Raw genomic sequence first — 17,339 nt, 5'->3', positions numbered from 1 at the left:
GACCAATATCCTCGACTTATAAATTATTGCTAATGAATAGGTATAGGGTAGGGAAGGAGCTGAAATTTAAAGGGGAATGGGACCGCAACCTGGGAATTGCGTGTGCGGGGGAGTAATGACAAAAGGTTTGTGAGCACACAAAGTTGGTGTCCCGGAAAGCTTGTTTGAGACGTTTACAATATAGTGCCCTGCACAGGACATATTTGACGCAGAGACGCGTGCACAGAATTATCCCACTGAGATCAGCTCAATGCCCATGATGTGATTTCTGGAAGGGGGTGTTGGCTAAAATACGTGGGCTGGGGGCCTCATGAATAGTGGATTCTCCTTGAATGTGTCTGTTTTGACAGTTCCCCAGACAGATGCCAAGGAAAGAACTTAATGAAATGGTGGACTTGGCTCTAGTGCTAGCAAAGTGGTGAATAGCCATGGCACAACCCCAAGGGTACCAGGATACTAGATTGGCCAAGAGGTCTGATTAAATGGGTGAATGCTGAAATTGCAACGTTGATCAGGATTGAATGCATGTATGTGGAGTTGGCGACAATGAATGGGACAGAATGAGCGTTGCTCCTGAATGGCTTGCTTGACCCATCACAGTGAAGATCTAGCAGTACACAATGGTAATGCTGTGATATGGTGCTGGAAGAGTATCCGATGGAGAAGGTAGCCTGTACAGCACTGGATGTTCTCAAGTGTAACCCGCAGTCTGCATTTGTTTGGGATGGAATGGGGGAGGGGTTTTGGGGACATCATTGGGTGTGGTGGCCTTAATGAAGACATCACACATTATGTGGTAACTGTGGTATTTATTTGGTACCTGAGGTAAAGTGATCAACTTGGGATTATAATATCCAGGGGAAAGGGGGGCACAACTGTACTCACAGTTAGGTAGTCTTATTCAAACAGCTGCTTCTCTGCTGCTTGCATGTGTCCTTCGGGGAGACACACAGTTCACACCAGAGCCCCCAGGAGGCTGTCCTCGGCCATGGCATAACGCTCTGGTGTGTGTGTCCTTGGTATCCAGGCCTGGGAGCCTGCTAGCTCCGTGTTTCAGCAGGAGCGCAGGGGCAGTCCTCTCACTGCGCTCTCCCACCCGCTTCTGACACTGCGCACGTTCCCTCGCACTTCTCGGCAGCTGTTCTCACGAGATCGCCTTCCCGTGATCTCGCGACAGGAAGTCCTCGCACACCTCCTTTGGTGGGAAAAATGACAGGTGGTCAGTGCATAACAAAGTCTGAGAACTTGCTGGGTTTCCTTCTCTCACGCTGGGGTCTGCCTTGTTCAGAGGGTGGATCTGAATGGCGACATGGGGCGTGGGGAGATTCGGGTGGATCGAGTTCTCATGCCTGCGGGTTCTTCATGATGCTGCATTCCCAATGAGTTTTCCCTGGTATGATGCGGGTTGCTGGATGGACTTTGCTAGGTCAGTCCTTCTCCTGCTTCCTCAGATGGGTGGTTGGTAGATTCTATTCTGCGGTACATGGCCACTCTTTCCAAGTTCCATCGCCTACCATCGCTGGTGCATATGTGGTTGGGCCCCTTTGCGATGACCTCTATAGGTCTACTGTATTTGGGGCCCGTCATGGTGTCTTTATGGGGAAGGCGTATTTTTACCAGGTCGCCATCGCTAACTGCTGTGCATTGAGCGGCCCTGCGTTTGTCCCCTTTAACCTTCATTGCTTCCTTGTTTCTCGACATGCGAAATACTAAGACTTGCATGTCCACATCTTCGTCTACCCTTACTTGGTGTAGCCAAGGCGGTACCAGCGTGGACGCCGCCCTTCTCCCTCTCAACAGTTGGAAGGGTGAAATGCCTGTGATGGCGTTTGGTGTGATGCAGTGGGCCGCGACAGCCTCTTTTACTGTCTTGCTGGAGTCTAAGCCCGATGCGTGCGCCAACTGTAGGGCCCCTTTGATGAAGCGGTTTGCTCTCCCAATGAGCCCGTTGGCTTGTGGGTGGTACAGACTCGCTCTCAACTGTCGAATGTTGTGCTTTTTGAGGAATCTCTCCATTTCTCTGTACACTAGTTGCACCCCGTTGTCGGTCACTATCTCTTCGCGCTGGAAGACGGTGGTGAGCGCCTCGATGACTGTGCTGGTGGTGATGTCTGGGGCGAATTCAACCGCCATCCACTTGGAAAAGTAGTCCACAATGACGATTCTGTACTTGTGCTCTGAGGACATGCCGTCCAGTCCTATTTTGTACCACACTCCTTTGGGGACCTCAATGGGAATCATGGGGGCTTGTCTCACGGACAGGCGTTTGTCGCTGTTGATGCATTCATGGCACCTCTCTATCATCGCCCATATGTCCTGGTCCATGCATGGCCACTAGTAGGCGTCGCGTACTCTACACCTCGTCATGTTGCTACGTAGGTGGCCTAAATGTGCTCTGCACAGGATGACTTTCCGGAGCCTCTGTGGGGGAATCAGACAGTCACCTCACAGAATGAGACTGTTCATGGCCGTAATTTCATCGCTCACTTTCCAGTAGGGGCGTAGGCCTTCTGGGACTGCTCTTTCGTTGGGCCATCCTTCGCAGACCCACTCTGCCACACGGCGGAGGGCTTCTTCCTGCTCGTATTCATCTTGCCAGTGGCACTCGCTTAGTTTCATAAATTCGCCGTTCATGAGATCGCCTATGGAGGCCACTACGCATTTGTCTTCGAGGAATGTGGTTCCTGGGCATTTTGGTTCAGGAGCCTAGACATGCAATCTGCTTGGGCATTCTTCCAGCCTGCAATGTGGGCTATCTCATAGGTGTATTCTTGGAGTTTGGCTGCGATTCTGGCCAGTCTCAGTGTGGCGGTCTCTGTGCCTCCTGGGCTTAGCATGTGTATGAGGGGTTTGTGGTCGGTGACCAATCTGAATTTTGTACCCCAGACATACGACCGGAAGTACTCTAAAACCCAGGCACAAGCTAGCATTTCCTTCTCCACTGTGGAGTAGTTCTTCTCCGATGCTGACAGTGCCTTTGAGGCAAATGCTACAATGTTCTCAGTGTCACCCCTTTTTTGGGTTAGGGTGGCACCTAGCCTGTAGGCGCTGACATCAGTTGTGATGCATGTTTCCCATTCTGGGTTTAAGGGTGTTAAACAGGGTGCATGGAGGATCCTTCTTTTGATCTCCTTGAATGCTTCATCCTGCTGGGGCCCCCATGCGTAGCTCGTGCCTTTCTTCAGGAGTTCCCTCATGGGGGTGTGGTTTCTGAGAATCTCGAGACAAATTTTGCATAGTACTCCGCAAGGCTAAGAAAGGACCGGAGTTTGTCTTTGGACATCGGGGCCGGGGCGTCAGTTATGGCTTCCAGGAGGTTCTTCTTGGGGCTCACTCCCTCCTTTGATATGCGATAGCTGAGGTATTCAACTTCCCCTACACCAGAAATGCATTTTTCGTGGCGCAGGTGGACCTCTGCTTCTTGCAGTCTGCTCAATACTGCAGTGAGTGCCTTGTCGTGGGTCTCTGAGTTCTTTGCGTACACGAGTATGTCATCCTGAAAGTAGGAGACGTTAGTGATTCCTTTCAGCAAGGAGCTCATCATCCTCTGGAACGCGGATGCTGCTGAGGACAAGCCGAACGGCATTCTGGTATACTGGAACGTGCCGAACGGGGTGATGAACGTCGTGAGTGGGCGCGAGGATTTGTGCAGGCCGATCGGTGGTATACGTCATGCATGTCTAGGTTTGAGAACACTGTTGCTTCTTTCATCATGAGCACTATCTCACTGATGCTGGGGAGCGGGAAGCTGTTGGTGACGACTCTAGGTTGAGGCTTCTGAGGTCAATGCAGACTCTGAGGTCGTTTGAAGATTTCTTTTTAATGAGTACTACTGGGCTCAACCATTCTGATGACTCAACTGTTTCGATGGTGCCCTCTTCAACCATTTTATGGAGGTGGGCTTCCAGCGCAGGTCTCGCTGTGGCAGGTACGGACATGACCTTGTGCTTCACGGGCACTGCGTTAGGTTTGAGGTGGATCTTGTGGGCATAGTTCTTGATTTTCCCCAGAGTTTCAGAGAACAAGCCCGGGAAGGCTTCTTTACAACTCAGCGCTGCTCCTGAAGAGACTGCAAGCACTTGTTCTGTTATCTGCTGAGCCTGTGTTGATCATCCCACCCTAGTAAGGCGGGGCCTTGAGAATCGAAGTAGACTTTTGTCGTGGTGGACCCGCCTTTGAACTCAATCCTTGCTTTAATGTAGCCAAGCAGATCCACGGTGGCACCTCCAAAGACCGTCGGCTTTTGGCTGGTGGCTCTAATTTCTACTTTGTCTCGCCCCATCATCTCTTTATAGGTTTTAATGGGCAGTGTGGTGAGATCTGAACCTGAGTCGGCCATGACTCGTGTCTCCATGGCGTCCACTTTTATTGTGCAGTGGGGCTTTTCTCTCCTGGCTTGGGGGGCATTGACCATGATGACCATGGGTTTGTCGTGTATCTCGCCGTCTTCACTTGACTCTTTGTCGGCGTCGATGCGGGTGATGGCTTTTCCCTTCCCGTCGACATTTTCAACACTTCTTGTTCCTGGAGGGGCATTCGGGATCACTGCCATGTGTTTGGTGCTGGCACATCTATAGCACTTCGGTGCATCTCTCTGTCTGCGACCTTTGTCTCTGGGATTGTCGCAGGGCTATCTTTCTGTGCGCCCTCTCCATTGCAGCGCCGATATGACGGGTATCGGTGAAGGACTCCCGACCGCTTTGCGCCTGCTGGTGGTCTCCTCTTCGGCTCTGGCTATTTGGATGGCCTTGTCGAGGTCCACTTCCTTCTCCTGGATGAATTTATCCTGCACTTTTCTGGAATTGGTGTGTACCACAAGCATGTCGCAGATGACTTGTTCTGCATTGTCGCTGAATCCGCATAGGGATGCTAGTTCCCTCATCCTGGTAATATAGTTGTCAACTGGTTTGTTGCCCTCCTGCTTGCGAGTGTAAAACCACAGTCTGTGCAACACCACGTTTTCTTTATTGGTGAACCTCTTCACTATGCGGCAAATTGCCTCCTGGTATGCATCATCATCTTCGCCAGCCACTGGCATGGTCTTTAGTCCTGCAAATATACGCTGCCCTACGACCCCCATTGCGTTTAACATCATTGCTTTCTTCCTGGCCGGTGCGTATTCCATTCCGCACATCGCCTCCAGGTATGTGGAAAAAAGTGGTTCCCACTGCTGCCACGGAATCGCCGGGGACCCTGGCGAGGGGAGGAACGGGGGGGCGTGGCTCCTTGCATGGCGGTTGCGCTGGGTTTTGGATCCTTGTCGCCAATTATGTGGTGGCCTTAATGAAGACAGGACACAGTATGTGGTAACTGTGCTATTTATTTGGTACCTGAGGCAAATTGACCAACTTGGGAATATAATGTCCAGGGGAAAGGGGGCACAACTGTACTCACAGTTAGGCAGTCTTATTCAAACAGCTGCTTCTCTGCTGCTTGCATGTGTCCTTCAGGGAGACACACAGTTCACACCAGAGCCCCCAGGAGGCTGTCCTCAGCCATTGCGTTACGCTCTGGTGTGTGTGTCCTTGGTATCCAGGCCTGGGTGCCTGCTAGCTCCAGGTTTCAGGAGGAGCGCGGGGGCAGTCCTCTCACTGTGCTCTCCCGCCCGCTTCTGACTCTCCGCGCATTCCCTTGCGCTTCTGGGCAGCTGTTCTCGCGAGATCGCCTTCCCGCGATCTTGCGACAGGAAGTCGCCACACTGAGTTAATTGGATCATTTGTTAAGTTGATGTATCTTCCTTAATGGATGGATATGACTTGTTTATTATAGTTGATATGATGCTAAAACAAAATAAAGAGATTTTAAAAAACGACGTATGAAATACATAGTACTGGGTACTAAAAGATGTCTTTCTTTGTTCTCTGCCTTTCTATGGATATAGATATTGGGGCCTTTATGGCTCTCTACATTGTCACGTTGTGAAGTGACAGACCGGTGCCCTCCCACATCGTTATGTGGGAGGTTCCATGTTTGGGCCACAAGGGGATGAGGGGAAGTGATGTTGGACTTGGGCTAGGGAGGGGGCGGTTCGAGGGAGGAAGGGGAAGAGTTCAGTTCATGTTTGTAAGGCAATAAAGAAGATTCTACTCTGTGCCCTGTCTGTGCCCCGCTCTTGTGGGTGAGTGAGAGGCAGGAGGAGTGACGCAGCGCTTGGGTCAGCTCCCCCAAGCTGACATACATTTCTAACAACTTCATGGGGCGCACGGGTTGCATGGAACTCTTTTTGCTGTTACCTCACTTGGCACAGGGCAGCGGTGGCAATCTTGAAATGAAAATCGCAGGCAGCTCTTGGGCACATACATAAAACAATTTGAGTTTTGCTCTGCGGAGCAAAGTGCGAGTTTCTGTTTGAACGAAAAACGAATACAAGAGTTTCACTGCACCCAATCTGTGCAGAACGGCTCTTAAAGCGTTTCCAGATTCCTAGAAAAAAATCTAAGGTGGCACTCCAAACAAAGCATACGGCTATCCCTTGTGCTCCAACCATGGGTTGGTGTTGTCCTACACAACATTATCTGAAAAAGCTTTTTAAAAATGTGTTCTTCGCATCCATGATGTCCTTTAGCTTCCATCGTCCCTGGATACCCAGGGCTCTGTAATTGTCTTGTAAATGTGCTCATCTTGCTCTCTATAACGCTTGCACAGCGCTCCATTGTGCCCGAGCTCTATTATTTATTTATTTTATTTATGCATGTGTTACAGCGCACAAAACCCCCGGGTATCTCGGCGCTAGTTTCATTGGGGTGCATTAGTTAGGTACATTAGTTACATTGGGTTGCAAGGTCACAGGTTACATTGCTTGAAAAGCGGTACATGTAAGTTACATTTTACAATAGAGAAGACGTTGAAAGAAGGGGGTTGGGGCAAGGCAGAGGGGGATACAATAAGTCTCAGTGGGGGGTATAGTCAGTTGAACTGCCACGTCTTCAGGTTTCTGCGGAAGGCCCAGTAGGACTGTTCTTTTCTGAGAGTAAGTGGCAGGTTGTTGCAAAGTTTAGCTGCCATGACCGGAAAGCTACATGAAGGCTAAAGTGTATGGGGCACTGATAACATATTGTGGCACCAATGGGCCAGAGACATGCCTTTTCCTGCATCCCCAGTCAACCATTGCAACATGTTCACACTGGGTGTGCACTATGCACACAGTCATTTTCAAATATGTGTGGCATGAGCAGCTCATACACCAAAGATTGTTTGTAGGCAATTGGAATATTAAATGCATTGTATTGTGATGTCATGAGATACCATTTTGTTTTGTATAATACAATTTACAAAATGAAAGTGGGGTATAGTATCGTTGTTAGTCATTATTTTGTATGTATGATTTGCCTTGTCAAATTCGTTGTCATATTGTTCATATTTCGTTTAATCAAAATAAAAATTAACTTGTTTGCAATCCTGCAGATTGGAAGTGATTACAGTTTTTCTCTTGACAATTCATCGACAGCAACACAGACATTTATAAATATGTCTGTTTGAAATTGCCAAATAATCCTGTACAACCCCCCATATCGCCACACAAAAAAATAAGTCTTTCCATCCTGTCGCCTTCTCTTTTTACAGGAGCAATACATCACACGACTGCAGGAAATAAGAGCTGTGATTGAGTCATCCGACTTCTTTAAGCGCCACGAGGTGATTCGGGACAGAGCAGAAATCGTGTGCTGATGAAAGAAAGGAGTAGAGGGGGAACATTACAAAAATACAGACTCTACTTGCGTTCCATTAATAGTCCAATTACGAACTTGCAGCACAAAACGTGGCTGCACCACAAAGGGTTTCTGTGTTGTGAGAATGTGTAGAATCTGGCAATACCACATGCAGTGACAGCTTGAGTAGCGCTGATAGCGTGCCACAGCCATAGGTCAAGGGATACCGATTACAGTTCTGGTGACAGTCCTATCCTTATGTTATGTTATATTGACTTATACCACGCACCGTGTCATTTTCATGGTTCCCCAGGTGCTCAAGTTGCTCTGTAAGAAAAGTGGGTGGTGTTGGCTAGTGAGGGAGAGAGGGGTAGGTAGAGGTCGCGCTCATCTGTTGATGCGTGGAGAAAATGGCGTCTGTGCATGTGAGCTTTCTATTTGCTTTGTTATGTGCACTGGGCCTGTTATGTCCTGAAGGGTGGCGTCCAGCATCTGAGTCTTCTGCAGATAGCTGTCTCATGATTAGAGAGGGGTGTGTCGTTTACGTGTTTTGGGGAGTTGTTTCACCAGCCCTCTGGGTGTGCGTAGCACCCGAGAGTTGTGGGTGCGTGAAAAAGAGACGGCGGGTTGTTTAGTTGGCTTCTGGTGATCTCTCGGTGTTGAGTAGTTTTCTTGTCTGTTTTTCATTCTGTATTGTTCCATGTTTGCTTTGGTCCAGGAGAATGGTTTTTACGGGTGGGCGTCTATGTTTATCTCGGTGAATTGGTTCGCCAATTGACAAATATTGATCTGTGACTGAGTCAGGCAACCTGCAACTCTCTAAATGTTTTGGTCTGCAACTCCCACCAGCCCCAGCCAGTATAGTCAATGGTGATGGATGGTGGAAGACATAGGACAAGGACATCTGGAGAGCCGCCGGCTGCCTATCCCAGATCTGTGAGAATATAATGGAAATCCAACCTTTTTCACGTATGTGGCTTTTCTCTTGCAGGTAATTGGGAGTTCACTACTCTTTGTTCATGACAAGAATGGACTGGCCAACGTGTGGCTGATAGATTTTGGGAAGACCACCTTGCTCCCTGTGGGGCAGACCCTGGACCACAGGATCCCCTGGCAGGAGGGAAACCGGGAAGATGGCTACCTGCTGGGATTGGACAATTTGATTGAAATGTTGCAAAGTATTTTAGCACGGTGATTACACACAGTCTACTGGTGACCTCACAGGACTCTCTTACAAAAGTAGAAATTCTTAGCCAGATGTATTTTCACACCAGCTGCGTAGTGGGATATGCAGCCAACAAAATGGACGCCGCTGAGGCCGAGCGGTGAATGTGTAGATGCAGAAGGTCAGACAATGAGCAGCACCCCTCATTTTCCATATTTTCTTGTTAATTAAGTACAGTGACTCCAAACTTTTTTTTAGCTAGCACTGAAGAAACTGGTGTTAAGTGTGGGCAAAGAAAAACCAATTAGGCCCGCATTCCTTCACAAATAGGGCAGTTGGTAAATTACTGCTCCTCCAGGTGGTAACCATTAGCAAAATTGGTGTTCCCTGTTATCATCAACATTATGGCAATACCACCAGAGATAATTACTCCCACAGGAAAATACTACCAAAGGTAAATTACTACTAGAGCTAAAAATATCACTGGTCGAAAAACAATTTCTCATCATTTGCAGCAGTTACATGACTACTGATGATAGTAAAAATGAACCTATGGTGATGAAAAAAATTGCCGGTCATAAAATATATTGGCAGTGTAAAAAGTTCCTGCAGAAAAACTAACATTTTTGCCTGATCACTTGAGGGTTTTGTGGCGACACTTTATGCCCATGTTACGTCGCCACCGCTGCTTAAGGGTAAAACAATATTGAAGTCCAGCTCAAAGCTGAACTTATTTTTTGGAGGGGATTACCTCTGTGTTAAGATGTCTTATTGTATAGCGATGGGATCTGCTTGCCGTAATGCACTGAACCCTGGCACCCATTAATTTACCACCAGCGGCGTGGAGCAGTATTTTTTCCCCCTACGTGGCTGGAGGTTTTTGCCTCGAGTAGTAATTTGCATTTTCTCGCTTACGGTGGCTTGTGCCACCTTCTGAGGGATTCGAGCCCAAGTATCTCCAAATTCACCGAACGCACCCGTCAGTTCCTGACATTCAGAGAGCCCGCATGTGATACGCTTCTTGCGACTCCAACACTGTGTCCACTCAGCAAGCATGCAACAGATGTGTTGGCAGCACACAATGCCACAAATTGCACAATAATGTAGGCCACCGTCAAGATGTTTCTGGCCATCAGGAAACACAAGGTAGGCAAACCCAAGTGATGGACATGAGTTTCTCAGGCCCCCGAGTGAATTCTGCCTGTGCGGTGGGCACATGCCTGGTAGTAAATGGTTTTTGGAGTGGCAGTTGAGGCAGAGAAAAACGGGAAGAGGTCATATATTTTAACACTAAGAAGTAAGTTATTCCTTCCGTGAGCAGTTATCTTCTGTTTTCACATTCACACGCCAATCAATATGTGTATCCAGCCTTGGGTCCTTTCACAAGCTTTAATATACCCCCTGGCACCCTGCCGTCTCCCAAATCCCTTCAGGTTTCCACAATCAAGAGCTGGGAAGAATATTTGCATATAATGAATTTCAGTAGAGGTTCTTTGCATGTGTTTTGGTCATTCAAAAAAGAAACATTGGCTTGTTCTCTTTGGTGAGTGGGCATGGCCAACCCTACTTCGTACAATTATACAGTATCTCAAGAGTGGGTATCATGGAAATTGACCACCGTACCCTATGGATTACATACTTCACTGTGTAGGACCACCACAGAGAGCTTACACTTCTTTTAGTGTACGTGTGTCTGTCTGTGTATGTTCAAGATACTTTTTTAATCCATTATCTGCTTGTACCCTACCACTCCTGCTGGGACGATGTGCTGTGCAGGTGGTTGAATCCGGGGAGGATGTACCCCGCAGGTCCCTGGTTCTGGAAGGATGTGCCCCGCAGGTCCTGGATTCCCCCTACGAAGAGACAGAATAGAAATCAGGACATCTGGCTTAGAAATCCAGCACTCAGCTTAGTGCTTCTCGACTATTGACAATGACACATGATACCTCATATGATATTAATGATACAAATTCCCCAGCTAAGCACTGTTAAATCACTATTTAGGGGGTTTCCACTGACACATATCACTCATCTGCAAAAGAATAAAACCAATTCATCAAAGGCCACCCCTCCCCCCGCATACAGAGTCCAGCCTACAATGACACACACATCCTGAGATGCCTAGGCTAGCTCCCGCTCTAAGCCCAAACCACCAATAAGCCTCTCACCACCATACCCACAATCATAAAGGAATCCACCGAAAATGATTAAGGAAAAGCTCAACATCTTAAGTTCAAAAGAAAGGGGTTCGAGTGCACCCTTAGACCCGCCTTTCAATACATCTCTTCTCCTAGGCGTATCCAGATGGGTTCCTTCCAGCACTTGACCCAGAACATTGGAGTAGTCTCCCTGCAACCTGCGGCTCGCCAGATGTTTTTGGACTATGACTACCACAGTCCCTCACCATTGTCTGTGCTGGAAAGAGCTGATGGGAGTTGTAGTCCATAACATCTGGAGAGCCAGAGATTGAGGTTCTTCACAAATTCTTCAGCCTATTGGCTTGCAATAAAAAAAACTCACCTTGCTGGTTCCCGCAACAGCTCTGGGTCAAAACAGAGTCAGGGAGCCAAGGCTCACAAAATGGTTGATGAAGCCATTCAGGTCCTAGCGCTATGTAACTTCATTTAACCTCATACACTGTAGTGCAATAAGAAACCAGGACCTTTTAATTGCAATTCCATAGCCTCAGAGACCCTCCCTGACCACTGAGAATCCGGAAAAGCATGAACTTCCGAATCAGACTGCGTATGATCCGTTTCGATAGCCTAGGATACAAAGAGCACCCAAGATGGCGCACTGTGCTATCACAAGAGGATGCGTTTTCTTTTTCCTTTCTGTCCTAATATTTATCCTCATGCAGAAAGGGAATGATGTGTGAAACAGAGGAACTGAAAAGACATGCTTGGGGTTTCTCCACTAAACCCCACCCCTAAGTCACCATGCCAAGTATTCTTTTTAGCTTTCTGTGGCAGACCTCGGGCACAGTGCTTCAGAAGATGTTCCGCCCTTGGCATTGGGATGTCTCTCTTCGAGCTGCTCCCTATATGGAGACCATCGGTCGCTAGATTGAGAGAAAGCAAAATTGGGAGATCTCGCAAGAAGACATTCCCTCGGAAAGGAAGGTATAGCCAAGAGAGAGCCGGTCCCATGTTGCCCGCTGGTAAGGCAGCCCGGAGTGGGCTGCATCTGTTGGTGAGCTATGTGCAGCACATTGACCTCCGTTAAGGCTGGTTCTGGGTTTCATCCTTCTGGTGAGTGAGATGGCTAAAAGTATCACTCCTTATCACAGTGCTTAGACGCTCACTGGTAGATACCAATTGGTAAGCGAAGCATACATTCTAATAGTGGGCAAACACCATGCTCTTAAATGTCTGTCTCTGACACATGGTAAACTCGGGGAAGTGTATTGTGCAGACGCTGGTTGCACCGGTTGTCTCTTATCACCACGTAGCAAATCTCTCTCTTTGACACAGCATCACACTAGCTCGTCATGAACCGATTCTGTTTTTATTTATTTTTTACAGCCATGCACTTTTCATTGTTTCAACTGCAACATTTTCTCAGGAGCCCCTACAACTCATCCGCTGTTCAAACAGCTGCAAGCATTGGGCTACCCACTTTCTGAAACAAAAATAATAAGTTGTGTCATAATGTAGCGCTTCATAGAAGATTCCTCCCACTTCCAAGCGCTGCGATAACGGTGTTTCCTATTACCCAATTTCATGGTACTCAATATCCCTCTTGAGCCTGCAGCGTCTCTAAATCGCATTCTCCAAATAATGGGGGTTAAATCAGAGATGTGTCAGAATTCCCTAAACCAAACATATGATAGATTCTAAAACTCCTGTGTCATTGAAAATGCTCTATGAGCGTTTCCGAGTTCCTGCCCTCCCACCCCCTCTAGACCCCTCTCTAAATAATCAAGTAAAGTGCCTGACATTGGTGTAAGATTCAGCTTTTCTGCCCAAGTAGTGAGTTTCTTTTTTATGTATGAATCCGTAGACGTAGGCAACACTCCCTCAAAGGATCTCTGCTGTGTGGTGGTGGTGGGGGGCTGTGTAAAGGTTTCGTTGTTCTCATGGTTACTGTTGCCAGCAGCAGCGAACGGCTTTCCTGACAGGCTCAGCTGCAATCCTGTTTGAGACTGGAAAAATCCGTCTGGGACACACATGTGCACATGGATGTTGGTCCCAGTCCACCCATCGTGGCATAAAGTCTTGGGTTCTTTAGCATTCGTTTCTATCAGTGCATCTACTTCAACACATCCGTTTACAGCAATTCAACGCAGGGCACCCGTGAAATGTGCCGCCACCCATCCCGCCAGTCATCAACGTAGCCCGAGTCCTGGAACTAGGCGGGAAGCAACAGGGATTTCCGGCGTCTAGCTATTCCGAATGATTTCAGCTCAACTTTTCCCACCCCCTTCACAGCTCAGAAAAAAGTTGGAGAAGGCCTTTCCCTTCTGCTCAAGACAACCGCAAAGCAGCCACAACTGCACAGCTTCACAGAAAACTCTTCAAACGGTGGGCTCTGGAAGCAAAACACTGCACATCAGTCCATGGTGTTGAGAAGGAGGGTACGCGTTTACGTTGCGAAGCGTAGAGCATTCGTGGGACCGTCCTCAGGGGTTCGAGAGTTCTCAGGCTCTGTTGGATTTGTGAGAGGGAGGCGGGGTGTAAGGAAGTGGCTTGAAGGAGAGAGGTAGGAAAAGGGCCAGATAATAAGGTACGACTGATCAAGGTGCAGAGCTGGCAGCCGCTCCAAAGGAGGCGTTCATTAGCAGAGTAATAAGGAGACCTAGGGCAAAACCTTTGGGAGCGCCCACATGCCAAGGTGCAAAGGTTTAACTGGAAGAAAGCCAGGGCAAGCAGTAGAGGGCAACCTGAGTGATTATAAGTGAACCAGGAGGGTGCAGGAGGGTCAAGGTCAATATTAGGATCTGGTAGCCAGAAGGTGGAGGAGACCTCCAGAAAGTAGAGGATGATGATAGGTGGTTGTGGGATGCAGCAGTAAGAAAGATGTAGAGTGAAGCGAGAGCTCTCTCCATGAAGAGAAACTTGTAAGCTTGAATGCTATAGGGGGTGGGAGGGGGGAGATGTTTTCTGTGGTCAGATAAAGGTTGACTGTGAGGAATTATGCTTTAGGGTGTTTTGGAGAAACAGCAGAGAAGATAGTGACGGTGTTGAAAAAGATAGCAAGGTCTGCATAAGGTTCTTTAAGCAGTGCGATGGCAGCTGCCATTTTGAATCAGGTGGAAGGTGCCTGGGCCTAGTCATTGGTTAAATAGCTGCAATCCCATAGGTGGAGCCGGACCATGAGCAGGATAGGGAGGTTTTGCCTTAGTAGAATTTGTTGAATTCAACACATTATTTTATCCTAATTTGGCCACAAATATATGTGGGTGTGTGGGTAAAGGTAAGAATTAAGGGGGGGACTTAGAAGGGATGGGCTGCAGGGGTCCCCTCCCCACATATATTTGCTACCAAATTGAATAAAAGAAAACAAAAATTCAAGGAAATCGAATTCGACTCAATAAACCCGACGAAATCACATAGAACCCTGTGAGCTAAGTGGTGAGCCTGATGAATGGGGAAGCAAAAGAGTCTGAAGCGCTGCAAGATGGGACTGCGAGAGGAGTATATCCACAGGAAAACTGGGGAAAGCGTAGAGGTCCCCTTTAGCTGGGACATAGGAGAGGCAGAGAAAGAGTGGGAATGTAGAGTGTGAGGTGCTTAGACATGGAGGCTCACATTGCCCTAACTAACGATGAATGTAGCAAACATCGGGGAATGTAGAATGAGTTGCGCATGGGAGGGCAGTGAGGAGAGATTAAGATCTTGGGCAATTCCCCAGACTCAGACATGGCTCCCTGGCTGCAGCTCCTGCAGTGAGTCCGCGCTGAGTGTCTTGCTGTTAGGCAGCTCACAGATGTTCCCAGTCAAGACAGCCAGTTCCCGCCCTCTCCCAGCCATTGTTACATTTCCCCCAGGTATACAGTTACTTACTGTGCCGTCACCCGGAAACACGCTCTTCATATCCAGCTCATTTGGAGCTTCTTCTGAGCCTCTCCGATACGCATTAGGTACCAGGCAACGCTGGCGTCCTAGTAGCATGCAATAACTAGCACAGCACAATGCACTCCTTGTCAACCACACAGCCCAGCTGATAATCCCCTTACCCCATAGAAAGGTACACTAACTAAGGGGCACACATATTTCACCTTCTTATTGGGTTGGTTCATTGGCATATGCACTTCAGATGGTACTTGCAGACCTCTTAAATGGTTTATGAGACTTTGAGCAGCAGGACTGTCTGAGGATAGCACCACTTGTCCATGGAGTGGCGTACAGCTCCTCCAACGGGAGTATCCAGATCTTAGTCTCTGCATTGGTTGCCTTTGGCCAAGCCAGTCAAGTTTAAGACCTTGTGCATGGTCCATCGAGCCTTCTGTGGGACATGGCCTGAATATCTGAAGCCAAATGTAGTTATTACTTCCCTTCTCGTCCTTTGCGCTCCTCCACCTCCCTGCGGATCGTTGTGCCCCACTTCAGATATTCTCGTGTGGGTGGCCACGCATTTTCTGTAACGGCGGCCCAGTTAGGGAATTCCACCCCACTGTCTCTCCGCGAGACGGTCGAGCATCTTTCCTTCAGGTGGGCTCTGTAGACTTTCCTGTTTACGGCTTGAGCCTTGTTCGTGTTTCTCCTCAGGGCTCCTTGGACAGTTCAAACCTTATTGGCGCCATCATGGCCAAGATGGTGAAGGTGCTCTCCACAAAGGCAATTAACATAACACAACATACCATTACCCTGCAGTGGAATGAAAATGATCAAGGGGTAGATGAGAGGATGAAGAAGCGGGAAATAGATGCTACCAACAAATGAATGGAAATATGCAGCAGGTGATACATGTTTTGTGATAGTCTGGCTGCATATCAGTCCTGATTGGCGGGCCAACTTTATGCAAAAGTGAGAAGGAGGCTACGTCCTAAAGAGTTACGATAAGTGGACAGTGTTTCCAAGACAGATTGCCTGAAAATACTTGTGTGTTCAAAAAGTAGGAGGCTAACTCAAATGCTTCCAGGGGAGTTTACTTCAATGGTTTCAGAGCATCGCTCTTTTTGCATAGAAAAAAACTGTGGTGAAATCACTGCGGCAATGAGTTCCCGTATAAGCTGTGCAGGTTATTTTTATCACATGTGGGATGGTTCTGTGTACCACACAATCTCGCTGTCTACTTTATCCCGCCCCCTCTCAAAGAAGTAGGGGGGGGTCAGCTAGTTCTTTCACCCCTTGCTCCTTGTGGCAACACCCTACTCAAACAACCCCCCTTGCTTTCCCGCCCCCATCTAAAATGCCATGAGGTATGAATTGCACTTCTAGTGATAAATGCATTCCCTTGGCATACAAGCCTCCTGCGCTTTCAGATTCGCCAGAACACGAAGGGACCACGCAGGGGGCAACAGTGCGCGGTACAAGTACCTTTAACCTAACACAGCATACACACTGCTTTCTTCAACGTGTCTTCGCGTTTCTCTGAGTTCCACTCACCCACCTTGCAAGACCTGACTATCAGAAAATCAAGATTCTCCAGCGCGAGAAACACATGCACGTTAAAGTGCCAAGGGCGAGTATGCTCGTCCTTTTTGCATAGACCTGCATAATAGCCTGGCACTCAAGGGGTCAATTGAGATCAAGTTTTTGGCGGTTGCAGGTGCTACACAGAAAATGTGTTGCAAATGGCTAGAACATTCACCGGAAGTGAGGCTATTGGCTGGTCTTTGCTGTGCTCTTAGTCCTGTACTGTAGAAAGGCGCCGCATGAATGGGCTTATGGGTGGGTCTCTGATGCTGAAGGGGATTTAAACCAAGACTAAAAATAAAGTGCAGCTCATATTTTAGAAAAGCGTTGTAAAAAGAAGCGTAACGAGTGATCGCGTTACGCCTTCGATAGGTCGGAGCTGAATCCAGCGAGATACCGTTATTACGTCATAAAGGACAGCCTTCGCAATCACGAATCGGAACCCCACGTGAGTGGGGCACTCAGTTTACAGGGGTGAGAATTGCCTCGACGTGAGCAAGGGTTGTTTGTTTTGTAAAGGAAAAAATAAATCTATTTTTTTGTAAGAAAAATGAGAAAACTGAACTTAAACCCAATGCAGTGTATTTTGAACACTAACCTGAAGTTACTGTACTAAGCACAAACAATACAATCTAATGTACTGTGCATCGCATTCTTGTATTGACTGTATGGGTTGACCCTTGTTATTGCAAGCTGAAGATGTTACCAAATAAAACAGAAAAAATTGCTTTTACCTGTGGATGCTTGTATCTTTACTCCAATAGTAGGTCTGATACAAACCATCAAAGGGGTCTCTGTTTATGGACATGGAGCAATTCAGTAAGCGATGAGCAGAGCTGTGGTTAAATGTATTCTCTATTGATGTTATGTTATGTTATGTTAACAGATTTATATTGCGCCAAAGCCCGAAGGCATCCAGGCGCCCTTAACAGAGAAGGTGAGCCG

The 17,339-nt window shown here is 47.9% G+C and overlaps 1 protein-coding gene across 2 annotated transcripts in view; it reads left to right on the top strand.

The window, feature by feature from the left end:
* Nucleotides 1-17,339, top strand: part of ITPKA (inositol-trisphosphate 3-kinase A) — a 716,275-nt gene that overhangs the window by 656,515 nt on the left and 42,421 nt on the right. The window contains exons 6-7 of one of the 2 annotated variants that reach the window (XM_069638829.1): nucleotides 7,564-7,635; nucleotides 8,641-17,127. The exons of the other annotated variant lie outside the window; for it this stretch is intronic. Coding sequence (XP_069494930.1) covers nucleotides 7,564-7,635; nucleotides 8,641-8,844 — 276 coding nt within the window. The 3' untranslated portion in view covers nucleotides 8,845-17,127. Of the gene's footprint in view, nucleotides 1-7,563; nucleotides 7,636-8,640; nucleotides 17,128-17,339 lie in introns of those variants that run through there. 2 annotated transcript variants of the gene reach the window in all.

This window comes from Ambystoma mexicanum, chromosome 14, assembly GCF_040938575.1.
Source record: "Ambystoma mexicanum isolate Mex_15411 chromosome 14, UKY_AmexF1_1, whole genome shotgun sequence".
NCBI classification, from domain to species: Eukaryota; Metazoa; Chordata; class Amphibia; order Caudata; family Ambystomatidae; genus Ambystoma; species Ambystoma mexicanum.
The sequence above is the reverse complement of the archived record's forward strand: the minus strand, read 5'-3'. Positions and strand labels throughout refer to the sequence as shown.